Source organism: Gavia stellata, chromosome 7 (genome assembly GCF_030936135.1).
Source record: "Gavia stellata isolate bGavSte3 chromosome 7, bGavSte3.hap2, whole genome shotgun sequence".
Classification (NCBI taxonomy): domain Eukaryota; kingdom Metazoa; phylum Chordata; class Aves; order Gaviiformes; family Gaviidae; genus Gavia; species Gavia stellata.
Genome location: NC_082600.1, coordinates 24,932,900 through 24,955,847, shown reverse-complemented (window position 1 = coordinate 24,955,847; position 22,948 = coordinate 24,932,900). Strand labels below are relative to the sequence as shown.

The 22,948-nt window shown below is 40.4% G+C and overlaps 1 protein-coding gene across 4 annotated transcripts in view; it reads left to right on the top strand.

The window, feature by feature from the left end:
* Positions 1-22,948, top strand: part of NRXN3 (neurexin 3) — a 983,888-nt gene that overhangs the window by 383,925 nt on the left and 577,015 nt on the right. For all 4 annotated transcript variants that reach the window (XM_059819968.1, XM_059819967.1, XM_059819969.1 and 1 more), the window contains one exon: positions 22,660-22,779. In XM_059819968.1, the coding sequence (XP_059675951.1) occupies positions 22,660-22,779 (120 nt within the window). The remainder of the gene's footprint in view (positions 1-22,659; positions 22,780-22,948) is intronic.

The following is a 22,948-nucleotide window of genomic DNA, read 5'->3' as shown; positions in this document are numbered from 1 at the left end:
GTAGTTCCTATATTTTTAGAAATTATTCCAGAATTTTACTAGATTCTCTTTTTAGTAGCATGGTTCTGCAGTGTAACAAACTGAGTTCTTTGTAATTCAAGCGTCTTTTTAATCTGGCACTTCTGTGACTGAAAAAGAGGGGTAAAAAGAAGTTGCCTTCCCAGCAAAAACTGCAGTTGCTTAATTTTGTTGATTAAGTGTGTGCCTAGGAATACAAGTAAGCGCATGTACAATTTGCACATAAATATCCAAGTATATAATTCCCCTCATGAGATGTTAAATTCAGCAGTTAATATAGAATTATAACTGCGAGTTAGTCGTCTTGGTACGCTCCCCTCTTTCATTTCTCACTCCAATAAAAATATACACACGTTCATGGTAGTGCACATTTCTGATTATTTGGTTGTTCTTTGGCTGCTCTTGTACACGTGACAAGGTTACAGAGACTTGGTTCAGGGTTACAGAGACTCATCTATGCTTGTACATGTTATGTGAATGGGAGGCTAAAGTTTGAATCTGAGAGCTGATTGAGCATTCAGCTGTGCTTTGTGGAGCTGCCTAGAAATGCCCAGGATGCTGCTTGTCATCCCTTTCTTTGTTGTTCTGAAACATTATTTTCATTTTCTTCTGAAGAAGAGCAGGAGGTCACTTGCAGATGCTATTTTCAGCGTGAAGGCCTGCAGTTTGTTGTACTTGCTCAGCTTTGTGCTTTAAAAAAGCAATTTCCTACCTCTGTGGTTTTTTCCTCTTCAAGTATCTTGTTTGGACTATGCATCTAGCAAAGCATTTATTTTTAGTTATTCCTTTGGCTTCTTTATTCCCAAGGGTCTTTTCAAGTGATGTAGTCTTTCTTTTCTGTCAACTATTTTGCATCTCTCTCTTTCTACCTCAAAGCCTATCCTTATTGTTTCCTGGAATGATTGTTCTTGCTGTGGGCATGCTTTCCTCTGTTCTACTTCAATATGTCATTCTACACAACTTTCCTTTTCAGTATATCTTCTCGCCTTTTACCTGCCCGTCTGCTAACTTCTTGTGCCTGTCTTGGTTTCCAGCTTCTCATCAGTCTTCCGGATTATCTGTACTTTTTTTTTAATTATTTCAGGGTATGAGTCTTTGGTACTGGGAGGTGTACTAACCAGGCCATGCAGTATATGCAGAACTAGTAGTGCTAGTTCTTCCAAGAGACAAGATAAGGGAATTGTGACTAATTTAGCTTGGAAGGGAAATCCTGAGCCATTCAGTCGGGGATGTTACGCAAAGCAGGTTTTGCAGGGCCTTGTCCAGTGAAGTTTTGAATATTACTAAAAATCTCACTGACTTGAGATTTACACCCTTATGTCATCATAAAACAATCTGACACCTTAAAGACATAAAAGTTCTCTGTCTTGACAACCTTACTGTTGGACGCTATGGTGCTAGAGATCAAGTGCTACACGCAGGGAACTTTGCAAGGAGTGGCAGAGCCTTGCAAGCAGAATCCTCCACAGCATTTAGATGATTACCTGGGGCATTGGAGATAAGCAGCTGAGAGAAAATGCCTTGCAGCTCCAGTAAAATTAAAGCAGTTTTGCTTTCTCATGAAGAACAAGTTATGTAAGTACCTTGCTATTACAATTAAAAAATAATTTAATCAAAGAAGAACATAAGAGCAAAGTGAAAGATTAAATTAAGAGAACTGGATGCAAGCATCATGTACAAATGATGGAAAGATGCTGGGAGCTGTCAAGGAGAATATCATGGAATGGCATTGGCAGTCATAGATAGTAATAGAACCAAGCCTTTTGGAAGCTGTGTGCTTTGGCTGTTCTGTGAGGAAGTCTATGGTAATAGCACATGTTACTGCTTGTTTGTTGGAATTAAACATAGCATAGGCATGCTTTGCTTTTCTAAAATCATGTAACATTGTTAAGGCACACATGCCAAAAGCATGAAAAGGTATTACATAGAGGTGTAGACACCAGAATAAAAGGGTCTGAAACTAAAGAAAAGTTAAATGGTTGGTCTTTGGTTATTTTTCTCAGCAAAGGTATGTGTTTCAGTCCTTTTTGGATCTGCAAATCAGAAGCTTATTGAAATTGTCATTCAGACCATAAATGAGGGAAAAATATTACCTTTGGTACTTTTTGTGCCTTGTTTATTATGACTGTTGAAAGTGAATTGTGAATTCTGGCAAGAGTAGACAGTTTCAGTCATTTCTTCTTTGTGACTCTTCCTCTGTGTAGGCACTTATGGAATGACTGCTTGACTTGTCTGAATTGCAAGCATTTTTCTTTATCAGTGATTTTATTAAATCCCTAAACAATACATTGATAAGTATATTTAGTTAATGTGAACTATGGACAATAATGCCTGACCATATGCCTCGGTTTTACCAGACTTGTTAGCTGTACTTGAATAAATTTCTTAAGATAAAACTCATTTTATGCAAAGCATCAAAATTATGTCAGTTTAGTATATGGGTTTTGACTGTACTCTCTGGGTTTTATCTAAACCTTGACTTTGTGTTGGTATAGTGGACATAAGCAGCTTTCATTCCTGTGTCCTGACAAAATCAGGTGCTGAGCAAAGGGGATTTGCTTAAGTCTTAGCAAGTTGGGCAGGCTGACTGAAGAAAAGCCACTTTCTTAATGGATAGAGTTGGCTGTTCCAAACTGTTTCTTCAGCTTGCAGATTATCAGTTCCTCCTGGCTATCCACGTAGTGACAAATCACCAATGTTTGTTCAAAAGGTTGAAGGCTTTCTATTTGCTCTGGGTCGCTTCAACTGTAACTCACACCAGTGGCACCTCCAGGCTGCAGAACTGCAGCATGAACTTCATAGTGATACCTATCTCCCATTTACTTTCAAAGTGTCTTTCGGTGTGTAATCCTAAAACATCTGCAGGTGTTAGATCCTGGCTCTTTAAGATTGTATCTCTTCCTTTAGGACATTGTGGCAGCTGATCACAGTGGAGGTGCCTCAGATTATATTTCTGGGCTTGAATGCAAGGGATCTGGGAACACAAGATCATCTTAGCAATTGCGGTTTCATTTAGTGTTCTTTCTGCTTGTTATACTATCAATTTCTGAGCTCTTCTGACTAGCAGATCTATCTTGCGTAACTTACTCTGCATGCAAGCTTTCTTCTGGTCGAGATGAAAGTCATTGGGTAGGACAGCAGAAGGCTTTTAATTTTTTAGCTGATAGGGAAGTTCAAATACAAATTTATATTGTACATTTTTTTTTTTTCTCGTGAATTTTTAAATTGTTCGTGTATACAAGATGTTGGGGCTGTGGTAACTGCTGAGCCACTACTTGTAATTTTTGTCAGGAAGAGCTTCCATTGTCTATAGAGGCTGATGCAAGTCTGGCTGTCTGACTAGAGCTCTAGTTAACATGTGAAGAAGGCATAACGAAAAGAACTGGAAAAGGGAGCATCAGATATGTTGAGTCATATTTGCCACCACCTCACTTACGCTGCTTTTAGAGTAGGCTGTTCTTGTGATTACTTTCATACAAACTTTTTCCTATATGTTGCTAGAGTCCCTAGCTAATTTACTCCTTCCTGACAAGATTGGCACTTGTGGATCACAGAGATATCATAGCTGGGATTAATTTGGTTCCAGCGATATGCAAGCTGAGGACAAACTGGCTCTTCCAGATCCACATGGCTGCCTTAGAGTTGCATGTACGTACTGAGCTTATGTTAGCAGCATTGCAAGTAGTTTCTTTCCTGGTCATGCTTTCTTAGCATGATAAAACTCATGATACCTCCTGAATCTTAAAGGGAAAGAGTCAGAGGCATAACTCGTAGAAATGAAAGCAGCACAGAGACAATGTGAGAAAACCTTTTGGAACCACAGATTGCTCCGTTTTACCCAGTGACTGTCAGGGATTAGAGGAGAAGCTGAGAAAGAACTAATTCAGCTCAATCAACTCTGAAGAATGTACTCCCAACCTATTTATAATTTATTTCTTTGCCATGACAGTTTTAATGACTCCTAACCATACCTTGACATTACCAGCCATCCTCTGTGGAGAAAAGTAACACTGACGGCACTAGAGAAATAAACCACTCAGGTTCGGAGTGATAAACAGCCATTTACTTTTGCTAAACTCCCATTACAGAGAGGCATAATATTTTGCAAGAAGTCTCTAAATATTGCTGTAATGTCGGAGAAAACTATTAACCTGATATATCCAGAGAAATAAGAATATGGGGACTTCAGACTCCTCTACCTTTCTGCTCTGTCATGTGTCTGTAAGAAAAAGAGAAATGCCTCTGATTTAGTCTATGGCTATTTAAGTATAAAGCTCTTTGAGGTCAGTTCTCCTTATATCTGTTATCTATCTGTAGTGACAGGATAGTGTAAGGCATCATCTGGAATTAAGTCTGTGTGATTGTTGAGTTTTGTAAGTTTGAATACATTTTGAATGTTCCCAAGGGCTCATGCAGTCTATCTGTAACGTTGAGGGTTTCCCTCTGAGCCTTTAGAAATATGCTGGGGTTTTTTCCCCCCTCTTAGTATTTGATGCATTGAATTCTTTCAAGGGGATAGGTGAGTGGAGAAAGTGGAGGAAAAATTCTGAAATGATTTTGAAATGAGAGTTTTTGACAGTTTCTGATAATTGTTAAATTGGAAGATAATTGATCATGATTAAAGTTCCTTCCATTGGTATACCTAGACTATAGTTATGATGCCATTTAAGCTGTCCAAGTGGCTAATGTCCAGCTGATTTATATTCTGTGTAGGACTGGCTCAGTGTCATTGGACATGAAAGAAAGTATCAGTGAAAGGAGAGAGTCTTATCCCTATAATATTTCCACGGTATTCCTTTGTCCTAGTTATTGTCTGCATTTCTTTCCAATAAATTCTTGAACTGTTTTTGCATCTTAAGACTCCTTATGATTAAGCTTCACAGATATCTGAATTGTTATAAATACATATATTGCTCCCAAATATTTCCATTTTTTAAACGTTTATAATGGAATCAAAGCCTCTCTGAGCCTTGCCAATCTGTAGTCATTTGCTGAGATGCTTTACCACTTGGGTCTCTGTCATTTATGAATGAGAGAGGTGGGACTGTTCACTATATTCTGACCAGTTCTGGTTCTGCTGCACATCCAATGTGTGGCCTGTATGGACATAAGATACGCTGCAAATGGAGAAGGAGGGGGTGGTAGAGAAACTTCAGGATCAGCACATTGGGAAAGTTAACTTTTCTTTTTGCTTTGCATCTCCCCACCATGCCTTCCCACGCACATGCACACGCTTCCTTTGCTTCAGAGTGGTGGCTAGCAGAAACCTTCTTTGTATTAATGAAAGCCAGACTGAACCCAGCCTAATGCTACAATTTCACCGCAAATACTGATGACAAAAGATGCTAGACCTTTTCAGAGACTTAGTTTTAGCTGTAGTTCTTGTCCTCGCGCAATTGGTGGTTAACTGAGTATGTAAGGTACAGGTGTAGCAGGGGCTCTGGCCTAAAGCCAGAGAAGTGATTGTGTAGCATTAGTGTCAATCTTGCAGCCAGAAAAATTCATCTTTCCTTAAGTGAACGTAAACTCTGGCTGTAACAAAATAAATGCCTCCTATACTAGATGTGGTCACATGCACAAATCATGTTATGTTAATAAGGGGGTTGACACTGTCAGGAAGGAAATGGAAAACTGGTGCAAGCAAAGCCTTGGTAAGGAGGTTTAGGTATTTCCCTGCACGGTCCTGCAATTTGACTTTACAAGTAGTTCCCAGTATTTGCTCGGGGTGAGAGGTCTACAGAAGAAAAGTGACCTCCTGCTTTCTTTTTCAGAGGAAACCTGTCAGGTCAGGTGCATTGGAGATATAGCCTGTTTCTCTCTGGATGTGGGCTTATGGAGAAATGGACGTGTCCAGGCTTCCTCCTGCTGAGGGGCCCTGGGGATTGCAGTATTCATGTTTAATAACTGTGACTGGGGAGGGCTTGAGCTGAATCACTGCTGTGATGAGAGGCACCTGGAGAGAATGTGGGTGACTTAGTATGATTACCTGTTCAGGGGAGACTTGATTTCCTCCATGTTACTCCGTGGTGTGGTGCCAGTAATTGGGCTGTAGCAGCCATCTCTGCAACGAACACAGATGAGGAGCGTAGGAAGCATTTTTGACTAACATCTCTGTATGAAGACCGAAAGAATCAAGGTCAGTTTGGTAAGGGCAAGCTCTCTTTCTCTACTGACGTTTATATGTAAAAAGCCACCTGTTTCTTTAGGGATGTTTCTGTAAGAGACTGTACTGTAAACATCCATACCATTTTAAGAATACAGTCCAAAAGAATAACTTAAATGGAAAAGGTGGCCGTCTTTAGTGTGTTGTAGAACATGGTTGCACATTGTACAGTAGAGCTGCTGGTCAGCTGAAGCTCGTAGACCTGAAGTTAATCAGGACCAGTCTTCCTGGGTGACGCTACAGACTTGTGGTTGGTGGTTTTGATGTCTGCTGCTAAGAATATTTTTATGTATATTGAGCAGTAGATTAGCTAAATAAATATTGAAAAATAGGGAGATAGGTCTATAGGCTTTGCCCGAAGTAGTCAATTTTATATGCAGTTTCTCTGAATAGAGGTTTTTCTCACAAACATTTTGTGTTTTTTCAGCAGTAGTATTGCTGAAAGCAGCTGCCATGTAGAACTAGATTAAGTGTTTTCATTTGAACAGTTTATTAGCTGAAGAGTGCAGATTTGTGTTGACTGCATCTGTTTGTGCATTTAGTTTGAACTTGGTAAGCGTTTATGAAGAAGGAAATGGCAAATATGACATGTAATATAAAAATATTTTGACTTTTCATTTTTAACAGTGTCTCAATGTTTAATTTATTCTAAAATTATCTCCTTTCCCAGTCAGTGAAAAAAAAAAACCTTCTGGTTACCAGTGAAACAAAATGTTTTCATAGGTTGGAAAGGAGTCTCTGGAGGTCTGCAGTCCAACTCGCTGCTCAAAACAGGGCCAGCTTTTAAAATTTTTCTTACTTTTCTTTTTTTTTTTTTTTTTGTCACTTCAGATCTCCCTTTCTACGACTGCAGCCTTTCAAAGGTGATTGAAGGTATTCTTGCATCAACAGTGGCTGGCTCCCTCAGTACATTTGGATGCAGCCTTTCTGGTCCCATGAATTTATATATGTCAAAAACTTTGGAGGCCTGAGGGCAAACCTTACCATTGAATACCACAGCAAAGAAGGCATTGACTGAGTACTTCAGCCCTTTTCAGCTTTGAGTTTAAAAACCTCCATGCAGAACTGTTTGAGTTGTTTTTTGGGGGGCAATTTTTGGTCCAAAAAACAAGGACACTTCAGATTGGCCTGAAGTGATTTTATTTTCCTTCCTCTGTTTCCAGTTTGTTCACTGAACCAGAAAAGCCTCCTGTTCTTTGTATTCCGCAGATGCCAAGTATGATCTGTGCTGTGGCAGCACCTCTGTCGTCCAGTTCTTGTTCTGCACACATGTGTTTGCATATAGTATCAGTATTCACCTTAATGTCATAATGTGATATAGATGGTATTATATTCTGTCAGCTAGCATTATTCAGTAGGTAATCAGATGTGGCTTATGGAAGAGAAAATTCACAGAAAAGGTGCATTTTCACATTCTGTTTGTTTATATGCTGAAGGGGTATTTCTTTATGTGTTGGTGAGAGAGCAGATGTTTTGTGCATCATTTCTGATTATGTGGCTATTGCTTAGTTGACTATAAATATAAAAGACTAAATTTGCTGATCCAGATGGTTGTCCTAGATTGGTGTTGTGATACAAATAGTCTTTTTATTGTTCTTTGCATGAAACCATGTGCCTGCATTTGACACATCATTAAAAGTCAGCATCAGTATAAAACTAGGAGACGTTTTGCTTTGTGATGCTAGTGATGTTGAATGAGGAATTAGAAATCCTTTAATTCCAACTCATCCCAGTAGTACTTGGCACTTCTTTTTCTCTCTACCTGCTTGAAATTACTATAGTGATGTTAAGCAATATTAAAAGTGACTCAGTTGCCTGCAGGCTTGTGCAAATGGCTTGGTTTATAGGTAAAACTTCACTTACCTACTTAATATTAAGCATGTTTTGCATTATACAAGTGTTTAGCAACTTTAAAACTGGACTTGGGAGTGAATGGAAGGTGACACATCTAAAACATTTTGCTTCCCATAAAATTGGAAGTGAAATACAGCAGTGCTCTGTCATTTATTGAGACTTCGAATTTATCTGCCTTTCTGTTTGATTTTTCCAGAGTGATGTGCTTTATAGTTGCCGTTCAGCACCTCTGAAAATCAAGCTGCCATTGACTTTGTGCAGGCTGCATTTATTAAAACTGAACTGCTGTCAGTATGAGATATTGTTAATTAATCGTTACAGTGAAAAAGGGTCAGAACTTAACCTATTTCTTTCTCTTCCCGGGGGGGGCGGGGCGCGGCAAGAGAGAGGGGACAGCCGGGGGCCTCTTTATAGCCAAAGGGAGGGGTAAAACGGGGCCGCCGGCGGTCGCGGCCGCCCTGCGCCGTACGGAGGCTGCTGCAGACCCGCTCCGGGGCTTCGCGGCCGCGGGCCTTGCCGGAGGCGGTCGCTAGAGGGCGCCAGAGCGCGGAGCGGAGGCCGCTGAGGCTGCCCTGGTCCCGCGGGCGGGTGCTGCCGCGCCTTCGCCGCCGGAGGGCGCCTCTGCAGCGGCGTTGCTGGAGTGACGTACGGCGTAGCTGGTGAGCGCGGGAACAGGGAGTGGGTTAGACCCCGCGGCAACGGGGGACGCGGGAGGGGGGTGAATGACAACGTGTGAAGTGGTCAGAAGGCACGGGGCTGGGGCTCTTGCTTGTTTGGGGGCGGCGGTGGTGGTGGTTGTTTAAAGAGCAGCTGGGTAGGCTTGGTTTCAAACTTGTTTCCTTGTCTTTATCTTCTTTCCCTTTCACCTTTTGGTATGGGCTAGATGGGTGTCAGGGAAGATGTCAAAATCATTACTGTCCTCTAGACACTGAAGTGCTTTGCTAGTCTATGTCACCAGTAAGGATATCGGAGAGAATTAGACGTTAAGACTCAAGCTGTGAGAAGAGCACGCAGACCTGAAGCGCACAGGTTAGTATTTTTCTAAGCGTTCTTCCATGTTAAAAGTTCCTTTAGCCATTCGGTGATAACGCTAGGCTGTTGACTGGGGAACTTTTCTTGGCCCTCTGTTTTATACAGGCCATCCAGCTCCTTCTCAGACTGCTGGTTGAAATGCTCTACTTGATATAAGCTCACAAACCAGTGAGAGGGAGTAGTTTAGCAGTCAGTATCTAGAGCATTCGTTACCAAAATACAGATTAAAAAAAAATAAAAAAAAAAAACAAAACAAAAAACCCCAAACTTGGCCCGTGGTCCTGCAGAGTATTACACAGTGTTTTATTTTAGACCACCCTAGTGAGATCAGACTAATATGACACTTGCAGATGAAAGTATTTATTTCTATAAAAACCTGACTCTTGAAGAACCAATACTTTCAAGATTTGGAAACAGAAGCGTTCTGAAGTCTAATCCTCATCCTCCAGGTTTGGCTATTGCCTTAAATAATCAGTCAAGCCTTTACTTCCCCACATAATTAGTGTTCTCGGGGATGTGATGAGGTAAGTGATGGCATTTGTTTTTCCTGACTGATTCTGCAATGGGATTGCAGATCTTAATGAATCATCCTAAGATGCCTTATCCTTTTCCGTTTAAAAACAAAACAAAAAAAACCCAGCACCCCCCCAACCAAGAACCCTCTTGAGAGGAGTGCTTATTGCCCTTGAAATCGAGGGAACTGTATAGAGTGTAAGACTCTTGCCCTATCTAGTAGTCTCGATCATCTGTACCCTGGCCTGTGTTAGCACTCTGGCGCTATGTCCTGGGAATCCATTTTCCCCAACTGACTCTCAGGACTTGATGATATCTTCTGGTTACTGTGTTGTGTATCTTGCACTGATTCTAGAATCTATAGATCCACATTTCAAAGAGAATCTGTAAATATTCTGCTGCTGTGATAGTTTTTTGAATAATAGATTTGCTGATCATATGGACTGTATAAATGTTAGTGGCGTTCCAGCATTTGTTCAGCGTAGGAGCTTAATGTTTTCTAAACATGCATGGATTAATTCTCTCAGTGCTCTTATGAACGATAGAAATAAGAGAGAAATATTGGTTTGCTCGACATTGCAGCACACCAGCTGTTCACCTGCTAGAAATAAAGACATTGACAGGAAAAATACATAGGGAGAGAGGTGTGTATAAACTGCCCATCCCTGTAACAACCACTACCTCCACTAACAGACAACCAGAGAAGGAAGTAAAGAGGCTGTGGAGGTTTTGTGTTGGGTTTTTTTGTGTATGCCGTCTAAAAGGCAACACAAAAGTAATGTTTTCTCAGAGCAAAAGGATGTCTTGCCAAATTTGCGATGGAAAACAAAGTATGCTTGTGTGCTCAAGATGGGCATCGTCATATCGCAATGGATATGATCAATAAAATAACAGCTATGTCTCCACCAACTAACAAAAAGGAAACACAAGTCGTCTTAGGTGGTGTGGGTTTCTGGAGGATGCATATTCCAGGTTATAGTCTGATTGTAAGCCCTCTCTATCGAGTGACCCAGAAGAAGAACGACTTTGAATGGGGCCCTGAGCAGCAGCAAGCCTTTGAACAAATTAAACGGGAGATAGTTCATGCAATAGTGCTTGGGCCAGTCTGGACAGGACAAGATGTGAAAAATGTGCTTTACACCACAGCTGTGGATAACGGGCCCACCTGGAGCCTCTGGCAGAAAGCACCTGGAGAGACTTGAGGTCATCCTCTAGGGTTTTGGAGCCGGGGATATAGGGGATCTGAAGCCCGTTACACTCCAACTGAAAAAGAAATATTAGCAGTGTATGAAGGAATTCGAGCTGCTTTGGAAGTAGTTGGTACTGAAGCACAGCTCCTTTTGGCCCCACGTTGGGCACCAAAAAAGGACTGTTGTGGTTTAGTCCCAGCCAGCAGCTAAGCACTGCACAGCTGTTTGCTCACTCCCCTCAGGTGGGATGGGGGAGAAAATCGGAAGAGAAGAAGTGAGAAAACTTGTGGGTTGAGATAAAGACAGTTTAATAGGTAGAGCAAAAGCCGCGCAAGGAAGCAAAGCAAGGAATTCATTCACTACTTCGCGTCGGCAGGCAGGTGTTCAGCCATCTCCAGGAAACCAGGGCTCCATCACACGTAATGGTTACTTGGGAAGACAAATGCTATTATTCCGAATGCCCCCCCTTTCCTTCTTCCCCCAGCTTTATATGCTGAGCATGATGTCATATGGTATGGAATATCCCTTTGGTCAGTTGGGGTCAGCTGTCCCGGCTGTGTCCCCTCCCAACTTCTTGCGCACCCCCAGCCCACTCCCTGGTGGGGTGGTGTGAGGAGCAGAAGAGGCCTTCACTCTGTGTCAGCACTGCTCAACAGTAACTAAAACATCGCTGCTTTATCAATACTGTTTCCAGCACAAATCCAAAACACAGCCCCATACTAGCTGCTATGAAGAAAGTTAACTCTACCCCAGCCAAAACCAGCACAGCTTGTCACTAAGCTTTCAACAAGAAATGAAACTGCTAGAGGTGTTTGTGACCAGCTTATGCCATTAATAAAATTCTACTGTTTTTACAACTTAGCCAGAGGCCAACATATACTATTGCTTGATAGTCAAACAACTTATTGCTTAAATGTCTCTGGAACAGCTTGAACTGATATGTAATCCTGATACACCTAGTTTTTTTATTTTTTTCCTTTAGAAAGTTTATAATTCTGGCTACTACTACTATTTTAACTGTGGGGTGCATAAGAATTGATAACCCTTGTAACAGAGATGGCTGATGAACATGCACAGGCATCAATTGATCTTGGAACCTGTACAGTCACCACTTCCCTTCCTTGTGCTTAATTCATTATTTGTACTCTGACAGTGCTGTCAGAGCTCTGGTGTTTTTGAAGTGAGCCTGAAAGTCTCTCTGTTGGGCAAGAAAAGGAGACCCCCAAACACTAGTAGTACCTTTCCAGGAATAAGACTACTTCCTGGTGGGAAGAGATATGCTGGCTTTCTGTTTTCTCTTTCTTCTGGTCTTTGGCTGTTTTAGGATGATTCCTTCCAATTAATTGTCCGGTGTAATCCTATCTAATTTTAGTGCTACTAGAATTACACATGGATGTTGTATGAATTATACAGGGTTTGTATGAAAGTATACATACGAAATTGAGTGACTCAGGGAGGTATGTTTGAGAAGAGGGATGGTATCAGTTTGGATAATAGACGTTGTTTGTCATTGGGAGCTCTGGGGCCAGAGAGGTGTGGATATGTTTAAAGCCACATGTGCTTAGCTTTATCATTCTCTCCCCTTCTTCTCCCAGGGCATTTTTTCCTTTACATGGTCCTTAGCGGACATGAAAGTGGTGACTTTAAAATCTGAATTTCAAAGGAGTTCTCAATATTTGCCTCAGATGTCATCTTTATCTGTAAATCCTCAACTATTCCTCAGTCTGCACTGCTGATCCCTCAGCTTTCCAGAAGTGGGTGATCCTTCCTTGATAGCTTCTTAAGCTAAATAAGGAGTCTCTTGCATGTAGGTCTACATACTGCTTGTCATCCTTCTCATCTGGGTTTCTCAGTTCAGGTAAAAGGAACTAGTGTGTGCTACAAGTAGGCTGGAGATTGGTGGCATCTGTAAAGCATCCGAGGAGGATTTTCATCAGTGGATATGAATCTTGTTGCTATGACTCAAATGGGTTTCTGCTAGCAGGGTCCCAGTTCTTTTGGGAGTATGCAAAAGAACTGCTGAGATGTTTTTGGAAATAGAAGGGTTAGGTGGTATTAAACAATTTATTTGCAGCTAGACTTCTAACCAGCTTCTTGGCTGCTGGATGTATCATAATATTTAAAGTCAGTGTAGATCTGGCTTCCAAATTCCAATCAGGTGTTACTCAGTTTTGTAAAGTTTGCTAAAGGGAAAGGAAAACACTTATTCAAGAGGGACCAAGCTTTTGCTGTGATGCTTTGGGGAACGCAACTTTTTCTCAGTTTCTGCCTCATAAAATGTGTTCAGTAGTATTCCCCGACCTTATTTTGAGGATGCATTAGCATTGTAGTGTCCTGGAAAAACGAGGAATTCTGTAAATGCTAAGATATAAATGAAAGGCTTAGAGGATGGCAACCAAAAAGAAGGGTTTAACTTACAGCTTGAGAAGAGAAAGGACAAGGTGGCGTTTGGAGAGACTGTCCTATGTCTATAGTCCTTGTATAGGTCAATTCAGTAAAACTTTCCCATGAAGTGTTTTTACTGGGTCATACTTGTTGTCTGGTATGTAACTTGGAAATCTATAGTCATTACTGAAATGTGGCTTACCTTAGATAGAGCATTGGCATGTATTTTACTTATTTATGAAATATCAGGAGGAGTTTCAGTCAGGATAGTATCATCTGTGTTGCCATATGGTCACTATCTTGTGCTAACCATTCCTATTTAAGGGACAGGAGAATAGTCAATGACTCTTCAAAAGGTAACAGCAGCTATTTCACATTCTATTTCATGTGAAAGACACCTCTTTGAGATGGTTAAGCTTTTAAATGCCTTAAACACTCCAGTCTGCACTACTGATCCCTTAGCTTTCCAGAAGCATTTGATCCTTTCTCAATAGCTCCTTAAGCAAAGTAAAGAGACTCTTGCACGTAGGTCAAAGCACCACTTACTGTCTTTGTCACCAGAGTTTCTCAGTTCAGGCAAAGGGGACCAACATGCATTACCAGTTATGCACACACAGTTTACCAGAAACATCTGAAACCACAAGGTCTCCACTTGCAAATTTTGGTTGCTGTTTGTATTTGTTAATAGTATGATTTATATGCATCTGATGATCTCCCTTCCAGTACACATGGGGTTCTCTGTAGACTTACAAATACAGGCTAATATGCAATGGAGAGTTTAAAAACTACTCACTATAGATTGAAAAAAGAGTGACAAACTTCAGAATGGAGGTAGCACTGCAAAAAGAGAACTAAACCTCAAGACTGTATGCAGTGTTTTGTATCCCCTGCAGAAGACTGGAAACCTGCTGGTTTTGTAATCGTAGTTGGACATAATGTGATGCTGACTGTTATGCTCTTAGAGGGAGGTTGAAGCTAGTTCATGTAATAGGCATAGCAACCATGGAGACAACTCTGTGTGCATTTGTAACATGTCAGGTACTCAAGTGCCACAAGGAAAAGTACCTTAAATGAGAGAGAAATTTAGGTCCTCTGAATGTGTGATGCTGCTGGTCTTTGCCCTTGGTTTCTGAATAAAGAAATGTTGGTAGTAGGACTGTCTTCTCTTCTTATACTGTGCTGTTAGTGAGGATTGTGCAGTGTGTCCTGAACAACACTTTTTTTTTAATGCAATATTTGGGACTGGAGCTTCAAAGATCTGGGGTATTCCTCCCACTCAACTGTCTGTTCAACTGTCAAATGTGTCTTTGGGAAGAGGAGTCCCTTTCTTTGCTATTGTTTTATGTGTTCTGAAAGAGGGGGACAAAGATGGTATCCTGTTGTTAGAAAGTGGTCTCTGATCCTTTCCTGAAAGACATATATCTGCAATTACTGTAAGGCACTGTATTGCCACATCTCAACTGATTTGTCTTGCTTTCTGATCTTGCTTTTCAGACTTAGATGAGAAGTAGCTGCTATAATACTAAAAAAAAGCAGCACAAAAAACTCTCCAATGATAATCAGATAATTCCAAAATTCAAATAGTTCCTTCCAATGAAGTAAAAGAGGCAATTAAAGCATGACAAGGCTCACTAAATGGGATGATACAGGCTTCTCCAGCCTGGTCTAATGTAGTTCCTTACTAACATAACAGAAGCAAAGAGCTTTTGGGGGTGCTTCATTTAAGACTCATACATTTGATTCATGTTTTTTTTTCCCCTCTGAGATAAGTAGTTTGAATCTCATCTAGGCAGTAAGCAGTCGAATGATTTCATTGCCATTATATGTGTGCATGATACATGATATGGCTCACTCCAGTTGTCTCAGGCTCATCTCCAGCATCCCCCGCAGAAAAGGACCTGGGGGTGTTGGTCGACAGCCGGCTGAATATGAGCCAGCAGTGTGCCCAGGTGGCCAAGAAGGCCAACGGCATCGTGGCCTGTATTAGAAATAGTGTGGCCAGCAGGACCAGGGAAGTGATCATGCTCCTGTACTCGGCGCTGATGAGGCCGCACCTCGAATACTGTGTTCAGTTTTGGGCCCCTCACTACAAGAAAGACATTGAGGTGCTGGAGCATGTCCAGAGAAGGGCGACGAAGCTGGTGAGGGGTCTGGAGCACAAGTCTTATGAGGAGCAGCTGAGGGAGCTGCGGTTGTTCAGTCTGGAGAAGAGGAGGCTGAGGGGAGACCTCATCACTCTCTACAATTACCTGAAAGGGGGTTGCAGAGAGGTGGGTGTTGGTCTCTTCTCCCAAGTGACGAGTGACAGGACTAGAGGAAATGGCCTCAGGTTGCGCCAGGGGAGGTTCAGGCTGGATATTAGGAAAAATTTCTTTACTGAGAGAATAGTCAAATATTGGAACAGGCTGCCCAGGGAGGTGGTGGAGTCACCCTCCCTGGAGGTGTTCAAGGAACGTGTGGACGTGGCATTGTGGGACATAGTTTAGTGGGCTTGGTGGTGTTTTTTGGTTGATAGTTGGACTTGATGGTCTTACAGGTCTTTTCCAACCTTAGTGATTCTGTGATCTTTTTCTCACTATCATTATGATTATTTCACTTGTTTTGTAGCATTTATGGTGAGATTTAAAACTAAAGAGGAAGAGAAACTCTAGTTGACTTACTATTGGTAGCACAGTCCATCTATGTTTCAAGTAAGATACATAGATGGGATTAGTGAGAAGCTGTTTGGTTTTGGTACCCGTACTATTATATCTACCCAGGAATAAACAGAAGAATTAGATATCTAGCTTTGCCATGCCTGCATCTTGCTTTGATTAGCACTGCATCACTGGAAAGCTAATAAAATGTCAAGCTGTCTTAAAATAGGATCTCTTTACCTCTTTATTACTGTTGTGGTCTGCAAAAGTCTATGCATAATTGTTGCTGTAGTAGTTGGTTTAAAATTCTGCCTTATGGTAAAACTTCATGAGGTTTTGCATGTTTCTTGAGCCATAGACTCATTTTTTGGGTGGCAAAATGCATCCATTAAATCAATGTACCTGAAGTGAACAGGTGTTTACTATTAAGGGGGTAAATCTGGGTTGAAGTTCTAGAGTTATGTTATTCATCACTGAAGTGTAGTCGTCTTCAAAGCAAAATATATCAGCAGGCGAAACTCTGGAAAACACCACTTTGAGTACTGTAATTCCTTTTGAACTTACATAAAACTGTTTAAGCAGCAGCTTTCGTGAGTGTGGTTGTCTCCCCCTAGTGGCTGCTCTCTGTAGTAGAAGCTGCTCCTGTGGTTGCCTTGCTGCCTAGCTTACACTAATAGTTCTCTTGAGCTTCGCTCTCTGAAAATCTAGTGTGCACAAATATTTCCTTAGGCAAACTGTAGATGAGCCACAATATAGCAACTTGTGAGTTCTTTATACCTACGCTGAAGCTTTTGTTGCCCTGATCTGTTAGGAACAGAAGTATATGGTGTTCTGGCCAGTGTGAAGTGTTTCATACGACAGCCCTACCTAAAAACAAAGGTAGAGCCAGTCTGACTGAAATCAGTTTGAAGTTAATTTAATTAAACTGTTGTAAATCTAAATTTTCAAAGCATGAATGCTTGATTATTTTTTTCATACTTCCATGTCCTTTTTGACCTCCTCGCTGGTTGTGAATATAAAATAAAATCCTTTTCCTTGGAAGTGGAAATAGCTCCCTCAATAAAAATGGGAAACTATCTATTACCATTAAAAATGAATAACATCTTGAATAGATAATATAAAATGTAATTTTTTTATTTCTTTTTAAACGCTGAAAACTTATTCATTTAGCTTGAAGTTGAAACATTTTGAATGTTTTCTAAGTCAGTATAAAATTTTCTTTGGAAGAACTGAAACATCCTTTCACCGAAATTGTAATCTCTTATTTAAAGACTTTTGGGGGGATCAATTTTCTGTTAACACAAATGTTTTCCTAATGTCTGTTAAAAATGATTCTGCTGTAGAGATACACAGTAGATATGTAGTCTCTAAAACTGTTAAAATTCAGCAGCAGTGAAATTGAGGCAAACAAGGAGAATAACTGACTGCCCTTGATGGAAAAACCTAGATACAAGTGCAGTTTTGTGCCAGGTGTGACCTGTACCATATATGCAACCAAATAGTCTCCTTTTTTGTTCTTAATCACAGATTATACTCACATAAAGTAAAAGACACACAACATAATTTCTGCACTAAGTCTTGTTCAAGAGCCTTATGAACAAGCTTCAATCATGTTGAATGTTGCCAGAATCCATGTCAAGTTTTATTAAAGCCATTGGACAGGGTCTTTAAATGAAAGCAACAGTCATTCAATATGGTGCTACATGTATTTATAGCAAAAGCAAGGAACAATTATTTTTTTTTTTAATAAAGGCTTTTTTTTCTTGTAAAGGCATTTTAAAATTGTATCCAAATAGGTAAACACAACTTAACTTATTTTTGTCAAGTTTATGGGGAGAGTGGGGGTATGTTTCTGAGCAAACTAGTAGCATGGTCTTGCTACTTCTCATTTATTTGTTAATTCCATGCACCTGATTAGCTTGGCTGTTGGGGGGATTCTTATTTGCACTTGTGAGGCTAATTGATTCTGTGGGTATTTAAAGGATTTTGTATATGCACTTTTTATTGCTGTACGAATATAAATAATTAAACTTTGCTTCTGGGTAGGCTGGTATAAATCATGCTCAATGTTATCAAATTCCTAGTGAAGCCACTCTGTAAAGCTGTAAACATAACTTTTCTGTAAGCCCTGCTAAAAGCATTTGTTTCGTAAGTGTACGTTATGTTTGCTTAATGCGTGGTAGTACATGGAGGTGATCCTGTTCCTTGAGGAAATGGAAAGGTTGGTGCAGGTAAGGTCCCCAATGAAGGTATTGACTATCTGTAGGGAAGTGCAGCTTCTTATTCCTAGTTGGCAGCTAATGTTTTCTTTAAAAAGGGCATTCTAAAACCTGTATATGAGCAAAACAAATGTGTATGTATGTGAATATGTGCTGATTTGACTGGGATATCTACATAAACGTCTGCAATGTACTGAGGGTCTGGTGTTGCCAGTTGTTTCCTAGCAATTAACAATGCTCCTGGAGTTCAACAGTGGATTCTGGTCAAGAAAAAGACCTTCCTAAAACACTTTGTCCATACTAGTGCTGCCTGAAAACACCCAACAAAATTTACACTGACTTATATTCAACCAAGACCAAAAGATATTGAAGGTTTTCAGAGCAGTTGCCAGCTCTGCTTTTGAGCCATGCTCGTGTTTTGAAATTCACCCTATCCTTTGTAAGAACTTGCTACATATCAGGAAGCCATAAGGTGTGTGAATAATTGGCAGTGTCTTTGTCCTTAAACCCCTTTCTTTCCCCTTCCCCCTCTTCCCCACATTGTTCAAACCTGCCTGTAGAAATTGTGGCTGAATATCTTTGGACCTAGAGCACCTCCTACCTGTCTTTTGCAAAGACAATATATGGAAAAGAGTTCTGTGTCTAGTATGGTAACAGCTACATAAAATATCTGCCATATTGCATAATTATTTCATGTATATTACTAAATATATAGTCTGTATATGTAAGACAATTATCTTCCAAAGCACTATTAATATCATTGGGGATGAAAAACAGGTGGGGCACTGGCTTCATAACCTCCCTTCTCTGTGCTACACTGTTGGGGCTACAATGAAGAATCCCATTCCGCAGTTGTGCTAGTCACATCTGAATATTCTTTAAAGGATCGCTGAATAATGTCTAAATAAGGTGGATCAGTTTATTCTAAGCTTTGAGAGAATCTTGTCTCGTGATTTCATTCTCATGTTTCACAAATTGCGCACAAGTTTTTCACAGTGAATCACAATTTTCGGGTCATTTTGTAAAAGTGTAAGTAAAAACAATCAATCCCACTCTCCAAAAAAAAAAAAAAAGGCAAAGAACCTTCCCTTTCCCAGGCCCTCCCTGCCTTGGGATGCTGTTGGCATTCCTGAGGGATTATTGCCCTCTATAAAACAGACACAAAAATTAATCTTGCCACTGAACAAAGCGGAGATGGCAGCTGAGTATTTAAATTGAAAAGAAAAAAAAGCAGGTAAAACCTTTTATTGTTACTGAGGGTCTTCTCTAAAAAGCGTTAGTGTATTACCATAGAATTATTTGTTGTTGTAATTGTAATGAGGAAGAGCCTTTTCCATTCTCCTCAATCTGGCAATGTCCTTTCTGGTCACCTCTTCTGTATGTTGGATATTTGACCTCTTCTGTAATGTTGGATAAGATAGCCTGGTTTCATGGTGGTCATTTTAATCATATAAATGGATCAGATGATGACAGCCTACACCAAGGTAAAAGCACACTATTTGATCCACCTGTGAGGAACTGGTGGGAGGATTAACCCTCTTTCTCTTTTGCCTTTCATAGGAGAGAAATTCTGTGTGCTGTTAACCACTGAGGGTGGATAACAGCTGGTGTTTTCAGAGCTATTGTTTAAACTGCATCCCTCTGACCTATTGTTTATTCTAAATGAGCGAGTTCTTGGGGGCCAGATGGAAAGCAAACTTGACATTTTCAGAAGGCGTGAACTACTTTTTGATTCTTTATACTTTAGCGTGTATATTCTTGGCACTTTATATATTTCTGAATGCATGGTCATGTATTGAATTTTTGTATGTAGTGTTATTTGGGTAACCCTACCAAAAGAAGCTAATGCCCATTGTTGCATACAAAATGGAGGTTTGTGAGTGAACATAAGTATTAAAAACTGATTTTTTTTTTTCTACCAGTGAAGTATTAAATTGGTTGATCCATTAACGTGGACTTAGATAACATGGAATAATTTGCATCTGCAGTGCTTAATTTTCAGATTTATTATCTCGAACTATTAACCAGTTACTTGTAAATAGCAATCTCATTTGTAGACAACCTTATTAATTTAGAAAAAGAAGTTGGACAGCTGAAACTTTCTACTTATTTATTTGTGAATTGGTTAAGCTACATTTTCTGAGAATCTAGTCAGATAACTTTTGTTGTTGTCACAGTTTTGTTTTGAAAGTGTTACAGTGGGCATCAAGATAGCAATGACAAGCCAAACCAGCTTGTTTTGGCTGACCCCTGTTTTGTCAGGCTAGGGTTGAAAAGTGGGAACTTAGAAAGTCAACAACTTTGAGTTACTCAACCATGTTGAAGATAAAGCTGCTGCATAGAAAGTGTTGTATTGTCAGCTGAGCGAAGTCAGCACACCTGACTATTTCTCTTGGCTGAGTACTCCATAGCTCTAGACCTGTGGAAAAGGGGTTTTTAAAAAGTATTTGCTTCCCCCTTCACCCCCCCCAATGCTTTCAGGTGTCATTTATAAAAACACACAGGTCCAGATAAACTCCTTCATCTTCCTACCTGGGAAGTGGCTGTAGTAGTGGAACTATAGTAACTGATGCAGTGTATTTTGATGTAGGCAATAATTTTTCTGGCCATCCAGAGACATCATTTTGTGATATGTGCTCTGGGATAAAATGTATTCACTCACTAATGTAAAGCATAACTTTCTTGGACTCTGTTTGATAGAGTTTTGCTTGTCTGGTTCCAAAGAACTTAAGCTTTCTGGCCATGATCTAGCTGCCTTGTACAGCTCGATTTACATTTGTGGTACAATGTGACTTTGGCACATGGGTGAGGAACTGCAGAGGTTATGGGTTTCTCCTGTGAAGGAGATATTCTCTGTAACTGCAATATATGACTCCTCATCCTTTTAATCCAAGAATTACGCTCTTATTTTTCAGGTCACTGTAGAAAAACATTTTTTTTTTCCCTCTTGCTCTGTGGTAAAATAGGCTAGCAATGGGATTTATTTGAAAGGGTGTTAAACTCCTATTTTTTATTAACGTGAACTGCATCATCATTTAAGGAGAATAACAGAATATTCATTTTGCTTTGATGTCCTTCCATAGGATTCACCTACTACACATGTGATATCCTAGCTGAATGACGCATCACCTTCTTTGCCTGTGTTCCCCCTTAGTATGAAGCAGTAACAGTAATGTTGCTAATTAGGCGGTGTGCATACTGTGGACTATGTATAGTCCCCAGATATTTTTCCGACTCCTTCCTTCAATTCTGTCTCAGTATGGAATATGCTACTCTTACTTTTGAGTCCACACCATGACGGAGATCAGAGTGGGTGAAACCCCTTGTGCAGAGTTTTGCTTGAAGATGTGTACAACATTTTATTCTGTGTTACACAACTGGTCTATTGAAAACTGGTCAAAATAAAAGCTGTTTGTGGGCTATCTGAGTAAAAAGACTAATTTGCTTGTGTTGAACAAACATAGAGAAATAATCCGCATATCTGACATTAGTTTTACCGGTGCAGTAAGCTCAGCTGTACCAGCGCCTCTTGTTGTCCCTGTCCTGTCTATTTTAATAGGTTCAGTGTGTCTTGCTTTTCCTTTCTTGGGTTCCTCTTTTGCCAGTTTGGGCAATGGGCCCAGACCTGATGTGCAACAAGTTCTGCTGTCCTCATTCTGTATTTCTCTGATATACCTGTGTCAAAAAACAGTCTAGTGCTGTACTGAAATGAGCATAGATGCTTTTAATTTAGCACACACCGTTATTCAATTTCACTTACCATTTGACATGAGTGAGGTGTTCCAGTCCTGTAATGTGAACAATTAATGTTTTAAGTAATTGCCTGTCAACTGTGATGGGTGAGCAGCAAAAATGGACAAATATGGGTAGCACTAATGCTGTTTTCCCAGAAGCATTGTTTGCAAGGACAACTCTGGTTTTACCTTTTGGAGAAGAAAGGGCTTCTCTTTACCTTTTGACCTGTAATTCAGGGGGCGAAGTAAGCACCCTGTAGCCAGGCTGGTTTGCCAAAGAACCTTAGAGCAATCAGCCAGATTGGTGAGTGGTTGTCTTCCTGTGGTTTTAATTTTTTTTTTAAATTATATTTTCTTTTGGGGGTGGGGTTTGAGGTTTTGTGGTCGGGTTTTTTGGGATGGTTTTTTGATTTTTTTGAGACTGAAAGACTGAAACCAGCCTGGTGTTTGATACCTAAGTATTGAGAGACCAGCGTGATTAACTTTGAAAAGAATCCCAAGCGCCTTAGGGTTGTTTTAACTACAGATTCTTAGGAGAGCAAAACTCTGCTGTAGTGGCTTCACTCTAGAGACATTTCTGTCACCAGCTTCTTTTTCTAATACTGCAGTGCCCTGTACAATATGACGTTTGGAAATGAATACCATAGCACAAGAGAGATTTCTACCCATTTTAAATGCATGTGACCTCTGGGCTCTGCGGAGGAAGGCTTCCACTGAGTGGAAGAGTTTGTGACCCTGACTTCCCTCTGAGCTGGGAAGGTATAGGTGTGAGGGCTGATTACAGGTCATAATACACCTACACAATGTGTACTACTCTGTATCACACCAGGTTGATTTTGGTGACTTTTCCCATTGAGCAAATACTGAACTAATTGGGGGTCTGGCTTTAACTGTTGTACCTATCACCATCCCCAGGCAAGGGACCTGAAACTCTTTATGCTGGGCAGAAACTCAATGACAACGAGTGGCACACTGTCCGGGTAGTTCGGCGAGGAAAAAGCCTCAAGCTGATGGTGGATGATGATGTTGCTGAAGGTAAGTGTGATGTATGAGTATTTTTTGTCATTATCTTTGCATCTCTGTCTCTTCTTTGCCATTACACTCATTCTCCTTGTTCTTGTGTGTATCTTTTTTTTTCCCTTCCTTTCACTTGTATATTTAGTGTTACTATGTTGAAAACTAATGTTCAATTCTGAGAGATTAA